The 17,139-nt window shown below is 42.9% G+C and overlaps 1 protein-coding gene across 1 annotated transcript in view; it reads right to left on the minus strand.

Moving 5' to 3' along the window:
- Nucleotides 1–17,139, minus strand: part of GRIN2B (glutamate ionotropic receptor NMDA type subunit 2B) — a 276,351-nt gene that overhangs the window by 143,277 nt on the left and 115,935 nt on the right. The window contains exons 3-4 of the mRNA XM_087855925.1: nucleotides 3,281–3,286; nucleotides 1,298–1,308 (exon numbers count right to left, since the gene is read on the minus strand). Coding sequence (XP_087712051.1) covers nucleotides 1,298–1,308; nucleotides 3,281–3,286 — 17 coding nt within the window. The remainder of the gene's footprint in view (nucleotides 1–1,297; nucleotides 1,309–3,280; nucleotides 3,287–17,139) is intronic.

Below are 17,139 nucleotides of genomic sequence, written 5' to 3' on the forward strand. Positions count from 1 at the left end.
GCCTCACACTCTACAATCTACAAGAGTACGGCCCTGCCTACTTGGCTCAAACACATGCTCAGGCTCAACTACTCACAGTGTTAGAGGCCACCATCCACCCACACACCTACTCTCACGTGCACGAATCCTCCCCAACTAGAAATCGCTGAAATCGCTTCCAGATGCACTATCACCCATCATCTCTCACCTTCTTCCATTTCCAGAGCCAGAAGCTGACCTACACCCACCATCCAACAGAGAAGGCTGTCACTCCTGTGTTCAACCCGCCACTCCTATCTCTCCACCACACACTGATCCACTTGCTTCCTGAATCAATCCCCTGTGTAAATACGTGCACAGGGCATCCTGTCACTCATACATGTTATTCATGTTTGCTTTTTCCCATTCGAATGAAGACTCAGGTGTAGACCTACTCCTTAATTCACTTGTCCATGCTAATCAGACAAGCATAAATAAATCACCTTGGTACTTTGCTGTAAATTCCAAAGCTTGGAAATAACTCCTTTTCAGGAAAGGTGTCCAAATTCTCCAATAAATTTTAACACATATTTGTTTTCATATGGCTCCTAACAACCAAATGACAGTAACACCCTGGTTTACCACCATATTACTATAAGATGCAACAAAGAGTAAGACAAATGTCACATGATCTCACTCATATGTGGAATTTAAGGAACAAAACAAATGAGCAAAGGGGGAAAAAAAGAGACACACACCAAGAAACAGACTCTTAACTACAGAGAACAAACTCATGGTTATCAGAGGGAAGATGTGGGGGGGGGATAGGGAATGGGGATTAAAGAGTACGCTCATCATGATGAAAAAAATAAAATAGTGGGAAAAACAGGGACACAGTGGCTCTTTAATAGGAGACCATCACACTACCGAGTTCAGGGTTTCTGGCAAAGCCAAAGCCATGCCGGCCTTTCTGGTCATTATCTGAAGGCTACTGATGCAGGTAGGCTGGTAGATTTGGTAGCATAAAAATGAAGACATTCCTGGAAAAAATAATTCCATTTTCTCAATGAAATTAGAAGGCAGATTTACCAGCAGAGAGTGCTAGTCAGAGGAGAGGAAGAGCCTTAGGTCTGAAGTGAGAAGAGAGAGTGTGAAGTTATTCTGGAGTGGGAGAAAGTGAACATAGTAGGAAATGTAGCAGGAGCTGGAAGGGACCAAGCCACAACTCGAGATCCACGGCTTTGTCCCCATGGTTGTGCTCCCGTGGGCTGGAGAGAAAGCCGAGTTGCGGGACTGCCTCAAGGTAGACATGAAGGAGGCAGCTCGGCATCGGCACCACTGGGTGCCCCCCTTCAGGTCCCCTCCCCCCCCCCTCCTCCAGTCATGCACGAGGGGACCGTGTGTGCTCAGGCTTCAGGCAGCTTCACGTGGCGCCGCCTCTCAGGCACAGCCCGTCCAGCTCTGGCTTCTTGCCCTGGGGCTTCCCTGCTGCCATGATGCCGCACTACATCAGAACTAGATGCAACCTACAAGTGTGGGAGGGTAAATGGGAGCAGAAAAATAAACGCTTCCCCCTGTCGTCTTTTCAGGACACAGTTCTAAGACACATTTTTACAGACTCCTTAGAGGATTCTGGCAGGATGAAGGATCACTTGCCCTCAGCAATGCTCAACCCAATAATCTATCCTTGTATCAATTTTCTCTCCTTCCCTGTCGCTTTCTTCTGGTCTCCAACTCCTGTTTCCTTTTGAATCATTTTCAAAAAAACCAAACCAAACCAAAAAAACCCCACCTACCTAGAAGTCTTTACCTAAGGCTCTGCCTTCCAGAGAACTCAGGTAAGATTATTCATTACAAGAGTGGCTACAGCTGGGACTGTGGCATTCAACAAAGACCCCACCCACTGCTGGGGGTGAGTGGGGTGGCGGAAACTCCTGGCATGTACCAGCACCACAAATACTAAGACTCTCACCTGCAGTGGCCTGGGGTGAGGTGGAGGCAGAGGGTGATGGATCAGGTTGTATGGTGGCTCTGTCAAATATTTGCAAGTCTTGGAAAAAGGAACTGGAAGGGTGAGGGCAGCCAACTATCAGCTCGAGGTATTCTGTGACACCCAGAAAGACTTCCAGGCCAATGTTTAAGGAGACTTGCATCTCCTGTGGCCACAGGGCAGACTGCGGAAAACCAGACCCAGGAACTAACTGGAACAGTGACAACGCTACAAAAGAGACTCAAGGCACAACACTGGAAGGTCTCCTACATGAAAATCTTAATAGGAAAAAAATGGGATCCTGAGACCCACAGGGGGACGTGTGGGTGCCTAGCAAGGGAAGATTTTTCCTAAATCCTTCAAGGTGGCAAGAGAAGCTCCTCCCTCATTGTCAGAGGAAACAAACCTTAGACAGTATGCAAAGACCTTATCCGAAGCAGGTGCCTTTCAATAGGACTCCTGTCCTTCCAGATATACTCCCCTGTCTCCCTTCATTCCCTCCAGGCCAATAACTAGAGTGAGGTCATGCACATGTACAGCAGGAAAACACAGCTCCTAGCAGGAGGCAAACAGCTAGGAAGAAACAGCTTACATACTGAGGAACTGCAAGGGAAAGACCTGGCCTATACAGATCTACAGAAAGCAGGGAGCACGCGTGGAAGTGGATTTTGAGGGAGTGAGAGCGGGATATAGAATTTACTGGCAGGGGAGCACTTTCTTGTGAATTAAGGGTCAAAGGTCTGGCAAAGACTCCTAGAGGCACTCCTAACATGCTAATGGGTTGGTGGCCTAGGGAATGACACAGTGGACAATGGAATGATTTTGGCAAAATATTGCGAAAGGGGCCCAAAGATTAGGGAGGTGGCAATGTTAGACCGGAAGGACTATGTGTGGCTGAGAACTGGTTACCTGACTGATCTGCTCTCTTAGAAAGGCCTGGTGGGATCAAGCACCAGCCACCCACAGGGCTACCAGCTCAATAAGTTGCCTTGCCTTGGCCTTCCCTTTTTCCCTGCCTCTATCCCCTCATTCCTAATTTTTGCTCCCAAAGGTTGTATCCCACAGAAACATCTTGCACCAAGGCTAAGACAAGCTATTTCTGAGGAACAGAAATTATAAGCAAGCTAAAGAATCCTGAGACTGCTCCTGGCCCTACCACCAACTCCAAAATCACTGCCTAAATTAATGCATTCTAGTATACTGTCTACATGGGTTCTCAAGAAATAGTAAGTTCCTCCTTTTGTCTTCTCCCTTCACCTGAATCAGTAAATTAAGATGGCAGTTAAGGGCCAACAACTCCTTGAGACAGAACACTAATGCAAATACAGCCACTGCAATCTCTTTTGCTCTCTGCCTACCAGAAGCCCCTCTGAGCACACCCTTCCCTGGGCATGACTGCTTCTCATTTCCCAGTACACTGTTCTCCTCCATTGTCACTGTCTAGCCTCAGGACAACAGTGTCCCCTGGAGGGATTGTATCCCTTTCTGGGGAAATCAAAGAGCAGATCAGGAATTAGTCACCAAACCGTGTCACTTTAAATACAAGGAAGAAAGGAAGGAGAGGAAAGGAGCTGGCGGGGGCCAGGGAGAGGAGGGTGGGCAGGTGGCAGAGAAGGGGAGGAGTAAGGCAGGAGGTGGGGCAGTGCCGTCATTGAGGACTTCTGATTGTTTACTTTATTTAATCACACACTACATTTGCAAGTGTTCTCCTGTCACACAGATGAGGAAGCTAAGGCTTAGGGTCCCTGTTTTAAACAACCATTTCTGAAGCTGAACAGACAGCTAGGAGCTACAGGTTGGGCCCCAGCAGGAGCAAGAGACAGACCAATCAGATCAGATACACAGGCTTCTGCCTTCCAGTTGCTGGGATTTATTTCGACAGACCATCTATGGGGAAACGTCACAGAACTGGAATGCAGGCAACTAGAATATTTTCATTTCCCTCTATTTAACAAGTAATGGCCACCAAGGAACGGTATGTGAAGCAAGGTCCAGGTAACAGGACCCAAAGGCTTGAGGAGAAACTCCAACTTCACTGGACCCCGAGTTCTGACAGCACCAGGATGAAGGAGCCCTGAACCAAGATGGCCTTCGAGAATGGGAGAGGGCTGATAAGCAAGCCAGCTGCTGTTAACTACAAAACGGACTTCATGACACCCCAGACAACTGGACCAGGACTGAGTTCCTTGCAGATCTGCAATTGTTCTGCTTTGTGTCTGGAAGGCCCAAAGCATGACACCAGCTCGCTCTTCTTCCCTAAGATCTTTGACATAAATATCCACCTATGCAAATGAAATAGTGAATTTTTTATTAAACTCTATCCCTTTCTTGAACTTCCTGCTGAAGTCATCGTAACGCTTTGCCATCTCAGCATTCCCCTTCTAAACGAGTCCTTTGTTAACTGTACATTCTTTCTCTACTCCCAGTATAACTAAGCTTCAAAGACCTAGAATACCGTGGAGCTGGAGGGACCAATTTTTTAATTCAAGAAACAATTACATAGCATTTACCCTAAGCCATACACTGTTTAATGACTTAAAATTATTAACTTCTGTAATACCCCTAACAATGCTCTAAGTTAGGTACAGTTATTATCCCCATTTTCTGGGAAGAGAAAATTGAGTCTTGAAAAAATGAAACAACTTGCTTCAGGTCACACAACTAGAAAGTGGCAGAGCCAGGATCTGAACTAGGCAACCCTAGCTCCAAAGTCTGTGCTCTTAACCTTGGGGATCATTTAACTCATTCTCTTCATTTTACAGTAGAGGAAACTAAGACACAAAGCAGCTAAGTGACTTGTGCCGGGAGAAGGCAGAGTGTGAGCTGGCATGGAGGTCTTCTGATTTCTAGCTTGATGTTTTTGTTTGCTATATCCCATGGCCACAGTTCCAGCAGTACGCACCGCTAGCCTACATTTCAATGGTGGTTCCCCATGAGTTCTTCAACTGATCTGAAGACTTACAATATGGAGCTTCATTTTACCAAGGTCATGTAGAAAAACATCTGGAATTGTGAGGATTTGCACAGGTCCTTTGGGGCCTAAGAACTGGGTGATCCAGGATCTAGAGCTTCCTTGTTAGCTGTGAGACCACAGCATGTCCCTTTACCTTTCTGGAAAGTCTAGCTGGTATATGGGAGGGTACACTAAAAACTGTAAGAAGCAAATAAATGCTGTTATGGCAATGATAATGGTGGTTAGTCTTGTTAAAAGCATAATGTTTTACCCATTATTTCTGCAGTGAGTGAAATGGTGACAAGGATACAGACTCAGATGGTCACTGTTTCTCAAGGAGGGAGGATCTAGAGCTGATATTACTACTAGGGATCGGGGAGGCTGTGGGTAAAAGCTAGGAAAGGCAAACCATGTTCCTATTAACAGCTCTGAATAATAGTATTGTGGGGGCAAAATGTAAAGCTGTTCATAAGGAAAAAACCAGGGGGTCCATAGAAACATACCTCTGCATGTTCCCCTTCCCCTGAGCATGGGGCAGCATGTCTTCACCTGCTCTTATGTGTCAGCCCTTACTGTCACATCACAGGCAAACCTCCTGTAAAACTGATGGCATTTGGCATTTCAACTGTTTTCTCAGCCATGTCTGTCACTGGAGATTGTAAGCCCTTCAAGGACAGAAACCCTTGTCTTTTATCTCTTCTACAAAGCTAGTAGCGTGGCTGGCATTCAGTAAACAGTGGTTGAATAGTGAATAAATGAATGACTTTTCCACCTGATTTAAATGCAATCATTTTGCTTCCATTCAACAACCCAGGACTCAGGTTGTTCTCTAAGAACAATATACTAAGTAGCGCCCCCCTTTCCCACCACCCTCCTACCCCTGCGGCCCAGGATTGTGTGTTAGGTAGGACTAATATTGGAGCATGAGAGTCAGTACACTTTTCAGGAAGAGTGGGAAGACATATTGAGGGCTGGGAACCTCTTCAGATCCAATTTTTGGGAACCACTGTCTGAGAGTTCTCCAATATTTCATCAATCAACCACCAAAGGGTGCCTGTAAGTCCCCATGCATCATAATGTTTCTTATACACATTAAAAAATAAAAACAAAATCAAACTTTTAAAAAATTTCAAGCCAGCATTTTGTCTTATTAGCACTTTAATCCCTAAGGAGACACTCAGAGCTTTATTTTTTGGGTTCAGAGATGATTTTAAGAAAGGAATTGTGGAGAAAAGTCCCAGAGAGGGAAGATGCCAATTCATACATTCTTTGCATGGTTGCTTCAACATTGAGAATATGGAGAATTCCTTAATGGCAGGAATCAAGTGTAAACTTGGTAGATCTCCCACAGCACCTAGGGCTGGCTATGCATATAGCCAACGCTCAATAAAAATTGAATGGATGGATGTATAGATGGACAGAATATAATTTTCTATTGCTACCATTACCAACAGTCACCTGTAAACTAGCATAACTCTAGTCAGTATATCCAAATAACCTACCACTTTCTTACCCATCAATTCTTTTTCCAGACTTTTCTTTGCATAGAATGCATAGAAAATAGACAGCTATTTTCGGTTCTTTAGTCAAACATTCAGAAAAAAAAACAAAAAACAAAACAAAAAAAAAAACACCACCTGTCTCCCTCATCATCCAACAGTAAAACCTCTACATATGTAAGTGTCTTCTCACATAAATCAAACAACATAATACAACGGTATTTTCATTGGGGTACCATTTGTCCATCGGAGTAAGAGGTGAAGTCAGTGATGTAGTTAAAGTCTAAGACTGATGTTTTGTTTTTTTTCTGTCATTTATTTGGTACTAGCTACCCTGTGCTTCAAAACAAGAAACCGAAACAGGCTAACAATAACCTAACATTCACTCCCTGCATGGGAGTGAGGGGTAATGTAAACTATTTCCAGTGAGTCACGTCATCTATCATAACTCTTCATCCCAAATAATTCACTGCCATCCCTACAGCTGCATCTGGCTGTTCAGGTCACCTTTACTCATGTCCAAACTCATTCTCAGAAGCCTTCATTCCTTCTGTCCCTCCCATTTCTGTGTGGTTCTCTGTCTGCCCTCACTTTTGAATGACAGAGATTTCTAAGGCCAGATCAATCTTGGGCTGGGACTAGCCAATTCATGGGGAGACAGTCTTGGAGGAGGAGGAAAGGAAGAGCTAACAGGGAAGACACTTGGGGAAGCCAGGGAGAGAGAACGATGCCAAATGAATTATTGGAGGAAAAAGAAACGTGGAAGAAGTACAACAGAATATGTAGAAAGGACTATTTTTCCCAGATCTCTTGCCCATTCCAGAACTTTCATATCATGAACAGCTGAAGATGGGGAGAATGGGTTTGGGGAAAGTAATCCTATCTTCTATGACAGGATTCATTTTGTTACTGAAGGGAAATAACCTATGAGAAGAGAGAGACAGAAAGAAACCAGGAGTAGGGTGGGCGAGACAAAGAGGAAGACATATGGGTAGGGGGGTGGGAGGAGGAGAGAACATGGTATGCAGTGGGAACACTGTTGGAAACATAAGAACCGCCCCCAGAAAGAAAATGCCAGCATTTCTGGGCAAAAATCTAAATTGTCAGCACATGCATCTTTGCTCTCAGAAATATACACTTTTTTTTTTCCTTTCAGGATGATTCCCCATTCCGACATCAGTAGAACACTTCACACAGAGAGACTAAGATCACTTCATTCCTCCCATCATGTAGCATTTCCAGGCCTGTTCCTCAGCATTCCTCCCAGATATGCTATCTCCATGCTTTAGACTAATCAATGCTGGGAACCCATGGCAAGGAAGATTCAGGAGCAAGTAGCTGTCCAGTTTTCATAGAGATTTTGGTCTTACAAAACTTGAGCGGAAGAAATCTGTCCCTCTTGGAAAAAAAAATGAGGAAGAAAAACACAATCTTCAATGTGTACGCTTTATAAATACAGTTTTCCATTTCATTCTCTGTTGTTAATGTCAATTTGAGCAGGGATAGTCCAAAAAAACAAAAACAAAAGATAATTAACGAGTGCTTTCTTTGTATCAGGCCTCTGCTAAAAACCTTGCATTAATTCTCATTTGACCAGTATGAAAATAACAGGTAGCCTTTAGTGTTACCTTTGTTTATAGAGCTGAAGATGCTCAGAGGGTTTAGGTAACTTGGCCAAAGGCACTAAGCAAACAAGTATAGGGGCCAGGATACCAAGAAACCCATCTGGCTTCTGATATCATGCAAAGGGCCCCAATTTTATTTTACTAACAGTGAGTATTAAGTGCCTTCCCCACCAACCTTTTCCTATACCTGGTAATAGAGGAGAATACTTAAATCCTTCCCTTCCATTTAATTCTTTCCCTACGCTATTTAAAAAATAATAAAATGATTTTAAAAATTAGGCAATGGACCTGAATAATCAAAAAAAATGAATCAATCGCCAATTAATGGCAGTTAATGGTATCAAAGAGGAAATAAAAGATATGTATAGTCCACAAATGTCTGCCCTCTCTACCACATTTGACACTACTGACCCCTTTTCTTTTCTTAAAAGTCATTTCTTTGGACTTCATAATCTGGCCCTTACGGAGCTGATCACAATCCTCCCTCCACCTCCACCAGGCCTGTGACCTTTGATGAATTTTCTGCATCCTCCTTCTCTCCCACTGTTCTGGGTGGCTCAGTAGGAATCCCACTTCACATTCTGTACATACTCCTCTCCTGAGAGAACTGATCTTCTCTCAACTGGCCACTGACAGTTGTACCAACACTATGCTGGTGAATTTCAGATCTGTAACTTCACATTCCAGACTATATAGCTGTAGGCACTTCAAGATATCCTCACTAACACGTCCAGCCCTCAGCTCAGAATTTAACACATCTTCTGTGAAAACTAGGTTCCCACTTCAACTTCTCAATTTCCATTGATCCATTACCATCCTTTCAATTTCAAAACTGAAATTGATATTTTGTCTCCTGTATTATCTGTATATGATCTTTTGATATTTTGAGAACAGCTTTGATATTTTGTCTCCTGTATTATCTGTATATGGGATAATACCAGATCCTAAAGAAGTGAACTTCAAAATTCCTTTGCAATCCCTGAGACCACCAACATTCTGGCCCTTTCACCTTGCATTTGGAGTAGGTCTGACTTGTCTCCCCACCTTTGGGTCACCTTTCCCATTCCCTCATATACTCATACAAGATTAATCTTAAAATAACCACATAATCAAGTCTTTCCTATGGTTACCTGCCAGGATAAGGCTAAATGACAGTAATCTAACTTTCAGGGTTTTCCATTATTTACCAGTTAGTAGTGACACTCATTCAGCCCAAGCCAGGATTCAAGAACTAAACAGGCTGTTTCACAGAAGATTCTAAAGCAGACAGATATGCCAGTGGTGTCTAATTCAAATCCTTTATAAAAACATAACAAAGAATAACTAAAAGTTGATGTAATCCTACCTTTTTCTGGTGCATGCTCTTTACCATACTATTTTTTTTGGAGGAGATGCAGACAGAGTAAATGACTTGATTAGGGTCACATAATGAGATGCAACTCCCAACATGGTACTTTATCCTACTATAGCATGCTATCTTTCAAAAAACCAACTCTGTCCCGCTGTTACCCCCACACTTGTTTCCTATTACTTGTCTATAATTCCATTCAGGTTAAGTTGATCCCAACATGCCCTCACATGAACATTCAGTATCAAGCATCAAGTCCAAATCTCTGTTCATGCTATCATTCCCAACTACAGAAATGTCACCTTGCTTGGACTTCTATGTTCCACATTCCTCAAAGGCTAAGTCAAGTTCCACTGCCTCCAAATCCTTCCACAATGCAACTTCACCCTACATAGACAGCATTCCTTGACTAGAGCATATCAACTGTACTATATTTGAGACATTTTGTCATATTCTGTTTTGTACTTTTACTCAACATTTTTGTGTGTGCAAGCTTTGCTTCAGCTAAACTCAAAATCTGAAAAGAATCAGAACATGTCTTTTCTGCTGTGTTGTCCTTCACACTGAGGACAGCTCTGCGCACAGAGTAGGTGCTGCACTATTTGTTGAAAATATAAGGAATATAAGAATAGATCCTGAATAAAGTCTTAAACAGATAACCCAAAGGCCCAGAGGAAATCAAGTCTATAGATAATCCAAAGCTTAATTTTACAATTAACTTAAGTGAATTTGCTCATTCAACGAATATTTAATGAGTGTCTGCTCTGAGCCAATTAAAGTGCTACGCATTAAATGCAATGGTGTGGGAGACCAATGCATTGCTGCCAACATGGAGCTAATAGTCTAGTCCGAGAAAGACACAAATATTAAAAAATTGTGTGTGTGTGTGTGTGTGTGTGTGTGTACGTGTGTGTGTGATTTAACTAGGACTTTAGGGGAAATGGGGGGAAAGTGGAGATATTTGAAATATATTTTACCACAGAACCAGTAAGATTAGAAAATGGATTAGATTAAGGGGGGAGGGAAAGGAAAGATGCAAAGATGACTTGCAAATTTCTAACACATGCAACTGGAAGAATGCACATGCCATTCCCCTGAGATGGAGAAAAGTGGTGGAGGGCAGAGTTTATGGGTTATACCACAAAAATGCAACCGTGGCATGGGAACAATTCCACTATCAAATAAGAAAAGCTGACAAGAAGCCCGTATCCTGACCTTGACCCCATTCATCGTCAGGTGAGTTTCTTAAAAAGTAAATGCTCTACCAAAAATTAGGTCTGAGAAGGGGAAGAGGCAGATTCAAAAAACTCAGACAGCCCAGAATTGGGTAACTAGACTGTGAATACCTGCAGGTTAGTGTTTGCTGAGGCAGGAAGAATAGAAAATAAATCTTTTCAATCAAAGAAAATCAAATCTGGCCCATTTATTTTTCTTTATCAAGTGAATCAAAAGCTTGGCTGAACAAAAAACTAAAACTAATCTGAAAAAGGACTGCTCCCAGTATTTTGTGGATCCATGCAAAAGGCAGGCTAACACAGAGGCCCTCACCCTCCATTCCCGTTCTGGTGCTAAGTCAGCTGGTGGAGAATAGTGTGCTGGGGATGAAGCCAAGGTTCTGGATTCAAAACATATTCAAGCTATTTCTTTGATTGTAAGGCCGGAAGGAAACACAGAAGTTTAATACCTCATAAAATCAAAGAATCAAAGGACTTGAGAATCACAAGGAACACAGACAGGCTCAACTCTTCCAAATTCTTTCCAAGCAAGCACCTCTCCTAAGACCTCATTTTACAAATGAGAAAACCATAGTCTGGAAAGGTAAAATGACTTGTAACACAGCTAATTAGTAGCAAAGCTGGGAACAGAACCATGTTCTCCTGCCTCCCAGCAGATTATCCCCTCCAGTATATGGCACGCATTGTCTGGATGGGAAAGAAGGGTTTGCTTAGAAAAGTCATCCCTTTTGGAAAGTTAATATGAGATCAGGTTTTGAGATCAGTAATTTGATATCCAGAGAGGATGACCGCCATGCTAAATTTCAATTTGGCTAAAAGAAGTCCCCACAGGTCCTTAATCACATGAGTAAAATGATCCAAATGATATTTGAAAATTGTAAATCTGATAGTGGTAAAATACTTTGTGTGATATTAAAGGGACATGGACCAGCTTGTTTTAAGAATCCAGGCACAAGCCAATGAGGACAGTGACTATGGAAGCAAAGAGGAAAGACTGATGTAACTTAGAGGCCATGCAGGAGTTACTGGGGTTTGACTGATGGTATATAGAAAAGGAGCAAAGGGCAGGGAGGAATCGTTTCCAAGTATGACACTGATTATAGAGCAAAAGATCACATGACCCCCCTCTGCACATAAAGCAAATGTTGAAACCTAGTTCAGAGCCCATGTTTTACTGCCAATGAATCAGAAAACTCACCTTCATACATGAAGGATAGCATACTTAATTTTTAAAACGAATAATGACTTTTTCATTCCCCATGCCCCGCCTTCCATCTTTATTGATTCATTGACATTTTCATTCAATAAAACATGTATGAGTCTTCTGTACAAGGAGTCCCACTTCTAAATTTGAACTGCTTTGCACATCTAAGTGTTATAATAGAGGTATGAACGCAGGGCTATTGGAGCACAAAGAAAGGAATGACGAATTCTGCCTAGAATTGTTAGAGAAGGCTTCATGATGAGGAGAGGACACCTGAGTCAGATCTTAAAGGACATTCATGTATTCACCAGGGGAACTCATAGAGGAGCATTAGTGAAAACAACCCATGCAGATATATGAAGTAGTAAAAAACTGGTCACATTTAGAGAATAGCTAGTCATGTGGTCCAGTCATTGGAGGTTGCTGGCTACCAAGCAGTGTATGTTGGGGCACAGCAGGGAGATGGGAGAGGGACGCAAATAAGCCCAATCATGAAAGTTGAGACCAGATATTCAATAGTCTTGTGGCTTGCTAAGGAATATATAGCTCATCCAATGTATAAAAAGGAGCCATCAGAGATTTATGGAAAAGTGAGCTTTCTGCTCTAGCTATCCAATTTTTCATTATTTACAGCATACTAAAAACTATGTAATTCTATAAGTCATGGGCTACAACTTCTTCCTCATCCCCATCTTGATTTGAGAAAGACTATGCTAGTCACTTTCAGATCTTCAACGACAATGTCTCCATCCAAAAAAACACAGATGCCCAGGTGGTGGGTTTCTCATCATCCAATGCAACTACCAGACATCCCCTTCCTGGAAGATGCTTGGTGGGGCTTTTGTCATGCTTTTGGAATTGATGTCTGATCAGGCCCTGGTTCTTCCTCCTTGGTAAAGGAAAGCACAACACACTGGAGAAATTGTGAGCACGCACCCCTCCTTAGCCCTGAATTAAATTCACAAAAGCAGGGTTTTCATTTCCTTATCAAGGCACAACGCTGCTATGTTGGGGCAGACTGCTCTTCTGTTGTAACACTGCTCCTCCCTCTGCAGCATCTTTACATCTTTACTGTATCAGGATGGACCCCCCCCCCCCCGCCACCGAATGCTCTGGGGCTCTGACCAGGGGTCTGGCACCCAGGCATTCCAGGATCATGCCCTGCTCTTACTCATTTCTGAAGTGTTTCCTTCCCTTCAGATAGGTCCTGTTCCTTCTTTCTGTCTCTTGTCAATTTCTTTTTTTTATAGACACATTTCCCTGCTGCTTACTAATAACCAGAGTGACTGATTTGACAGCTGGTACAACCAAGTGTGGAGAAGTAGGATCCTTTCCCAGTGCTCAGAAGGAATGGAAGAGACAGGCATTTTTTTGGGGAAAAAAATAAGCTCACAATCTGAAGCACGTGTCACTGCCAGGGCTGACAGACTTAGCATGTGTGTCCTTTACACGGGACCCAAAAGATTTCAAAGGCTGAATCAAATGCTGTGCTTGCTTTCTCTTTTCCCACTTTCCAATTTTACCTTTGCAATAGAAAAAGAAATGGTTCTCAGTCTTCCTGACAACACTGAGATATATGACCTACCATCTCCCACAGAAAAGGGGGGGAGGACCCCCACCAGGCGACCACTCAACTCTCGGCGCTCCCCTCAGCTCCTCCAGGAGACACGTGGATTTTCTAGGTCACCCCTTTGACTTAACACAGAAGCATGGTGGGCAGCACAGTGAGGTGCTCAGGGGAGATTAACCGTCGTGCCCCTTCTCCGCGCTGCCGGGTTCTTAAGACAATACCAAATAGCCGGGATGAAATGAAGTTGATGTCACTTGAGGCAAGATTAAAACAATGCCAGGAAGGGAAAGGACATCCCTATAAAGAGAAGGGACACTAAGAATGACCACAGCTCTCAGGCACTAAGATTCACAGCTCCAGAACCGTCTGAGGACTGCAGTGAAGTAGAACGAACTCCTTTCGTCCACCCTTCACCTCCAACGCAAAGCCCAGTATGGTCTCGTCTGCCTCTGATAGGAAATCTGGAAAAACCTCTGTATGCTTGGAAACAAACAACTAAACACATAATCCTACTTATAGCACCAGCCATTGGACATATGCAAAATAAAGATTTGACTGCCTGCATGAGACATTTTCAATTCAACCTTGAGGAGTCAGCTCAATATTCGAACATGCCTGGTTGAGCCCAAAAGAGGGAAAATGCATTGTGGAGCAATTAATAAATGTTTCTTAACAGTCTTTAGTTCCTCCCTCATATTATGCTATTGGTGAAGAGATGACAGAAAAATAGTTCAGATCTGGAATCTGGAGCTTAGAGAACTGTTTGGGACTCATTCCCTCCTGCTCATTCAAGGAAGCCCAAGTCTGATGGCCTTAAGGACAGGATGCAAAATGCCATCTGTTCAGCCAGGCACCTTCGTGATAAATGTGGGAGAGATGACTGAGTGGGTGGAAGCCAAGGGTTAAAGGCAATGAGAACAGTCACCTAATCATTGCCTACTTGGTAAGCGTGTCTGGAGACTCTGTCATGGTTCTCTCTTACAAATCACAAAGGGCTTTAACAACAACAGGCGTTATTTCTCTTCTTTTTCTTATTTCTTTGGACAAACGTGAAGTCTCTTATGCCATGCAGTCTTTAGTCAGATGGCATTGCTCTATTATACTAAATTACATCCCTCCTTAATATAATTCCAAAGCTATGCTGTGGCCTCCCTCTCTTGCTTGTTCACAGCAGTCAGAACCCCAATAATGCCACACATTATGAAACCACCTGCAACCCCCTGCCAGACCATTATCAAGCCCGATTCAATTGGTCCCCCTGAAGGAGGGCTCTCCCAGACTCCAGGGAAGGGTTGGGAGACTGGGGCAGCCCACCATTTCCTTTCTCACCTTGGCCCTCATTCTGTGTCTTCCTCATTCTAAACTGTTTTCCCTTTGATTTCATTATGTGGCACTTTAGGGAGCAATTCCATTAAATGTAATAACAGCACAGTAATACAAAGAACATCATTTTCTAGTGCTAATAACTTTCATTTCAAAACCACTTGTACACTCCAAAATTTAGCAAAGCATAAATTTCTCAAGACCAGCAGACATCAAATTCGAAGCTTTAAAGTTCTATTTCTTTGGGGTTTGTAATCAATCTATGTACAGAAGAATTGGGACGCCATTTAAAGTCAGATTTGTTTCGATGCTCATGCTGCTGGTTTTACTGACGGGAACTCACCTTTCTGCATAAAATGACACGCGGAGCATCAGCAAAAGAACCAAAAACCGTACCAGGAAATCATGACCACCTGCAAGAGGATCATCCCTGATGAGATGTCCACATCCTCTATCCTTTCCAAAACTTGAATTTCACAGCACTAATAGGGAATCCCAATTTTTAGACTGATCATCAGGAAAGAATCAAAGAAAGGATGCTTTCATTAGCACCAAGTTCAAATTTATGCAAAACTGTCACTGCCTTTCACCCCATTCTGGCATTGGGGCCACAAAAAGGACAGCAAAATTGAGAACAGCCATTCGTAACCCTAGCTGCCCTTCAGAATCAACTTAGGAGCTTTGACTAGATGTTTGTTCCCAGACCCCTACTCCCTTCCCATCCAAACTAAATCAGAATTTTGCAGGGTGGGGCCTTGAGAGCTCCCCAGGAAATTCTAACCACACGGCGAGGACTGAGATGCACTGACACAGGGAACTCAAAACACAGGGAACTGAAGACGGCATGGGAGCAAGTCAGCACATTAACACTTCCCTGAGCTTGTTGAATCAGTGATAAATTTTAGAAGGCTCCTTTATCTGAAAAAGGAAAATGTTAACTTCTGATGTTCAGAGCAAATATACTTTGTTTGAATTACCTCACTTGTCATCACCACCTCTCCCACCCAGCTTCCCTGCTGCTGCTAAGGGTGTGTGGGACGCAGATCTTGGTTCTCCTACAAGATGGTGAACTACTGGACTGTACCCCACAGTTCTGAGCACACGGTAGGTGCCAACTGGTTTGCTACTCGTCGCCGGTAAGAATGATTCTGCAAAGAGCTGACCACAGGGAGGATGTTTCAGAACACACAAATGTTCAACTTGTCTAGTGTGGGTTAATTTGGGAACTGGGCTGAATGATGCCGGAAGGAAGCACTTCCCTGAGGATTGAGACGCTAGAGGCCGCTCTGAGCCAGATCCTTGCTAACCGATATTCTGAAAGCAAGCAAAGGGAGAGAAAGGCTGCTCAGCAGCACTGGGAGTCATGGCAACACTGGGGTTCCTATTTTTAAACTTGTAGGTGAGCAAGCACTCAAAGTGCGTGTGTGTACCTGTGGGGAAGGGGACTCTGGTATATTCCAAAAGATTCTTCTTTGGAAGTTCTGAGTTTGCAGACGGCTAATCATCTGTGACAATAAGAATTAAACTAGATCCACTCTATTAAAATGGTTCTTTTCTCCTCCCTAACTCCATTATCTGTTCTCTATCAGAAGGGATCCTTAGGGCGCCTGGGTGGCTCAGTCAGTTGGGTGTTTGCCTTCAGCTCAGGTCATGATCCCAGGGTCCTGGGATCGAGCCCTGCACCAGGCTCCTTGCTCACTGGGAAGTCAGCTCCCTCTGCTCCTCCCCCTGCTCATGCTTTCTCTCAAATAAATAATTTGAATAAATCTTATTTATTTTTTTATTTATTAAAATAAAATTTTTATTTATTAAAATAAAATCTTTTTTTATTAAAATAAAATTTTTATTTATTAAAATAAAATCTTTTTTTATTAAAATAAAATTTTTATTTATTAAAATAAAATCTTAAATAAAATCTTAAGAAAAAAAGAAAGGGATCCTTTACGGCCTCGTGTCCAGAAGTACAGGGAAAATTCTGATACTTTTAACCATGATATTCTGAAATTCTGATCTTCGTTTCTTAGGCTTGTTCTGCTAGCTTATTAGGCAAATCATGTGTTACAAGAAAAATAGGTCCTGGTCAGCTAATTAAAAGAACTTTCTCTGGACGTCCCACTCCTCATGAGGCCAATGAAATGGAAGATGTATATGGTCTGCATACCCACCATCTAGCACAGGATTCAGTATGTAAGAGGGAGTGAACACACCTCGTGAATGTGTCACTAAGTCAACTATCAGTGGATGTAATCGTGTGAGGCACAGACGAGGGGCCCCCACACATCACATTTCTTTTACTCCTGATAGCATCATTTGAACTTTATCCAACGCTGGCCAAGTTTCAGCCTTAAACAAATCCGAACTTATCCCACCTGTCAAAAATGAATAGTGGCCCTGGAGGACATTTGTAAATCATGACAGAGGCCAAGGTCTTGTT

This window comes from Ursus americanus, chromosome 25 (genome assembly GCF_024610735.1).
Source record: "Ursus americanus isolate L20-20 chromosome 25, mUrsAme1.1.p, whole genome shotgun sequence".
NCBI classification, from domain to species: domain Eukaryota; kingdom Metazoa; phylum Chordata; class Mammalia; order Carnivora; family Ursidae; genus Ursus; species Ursus americanus.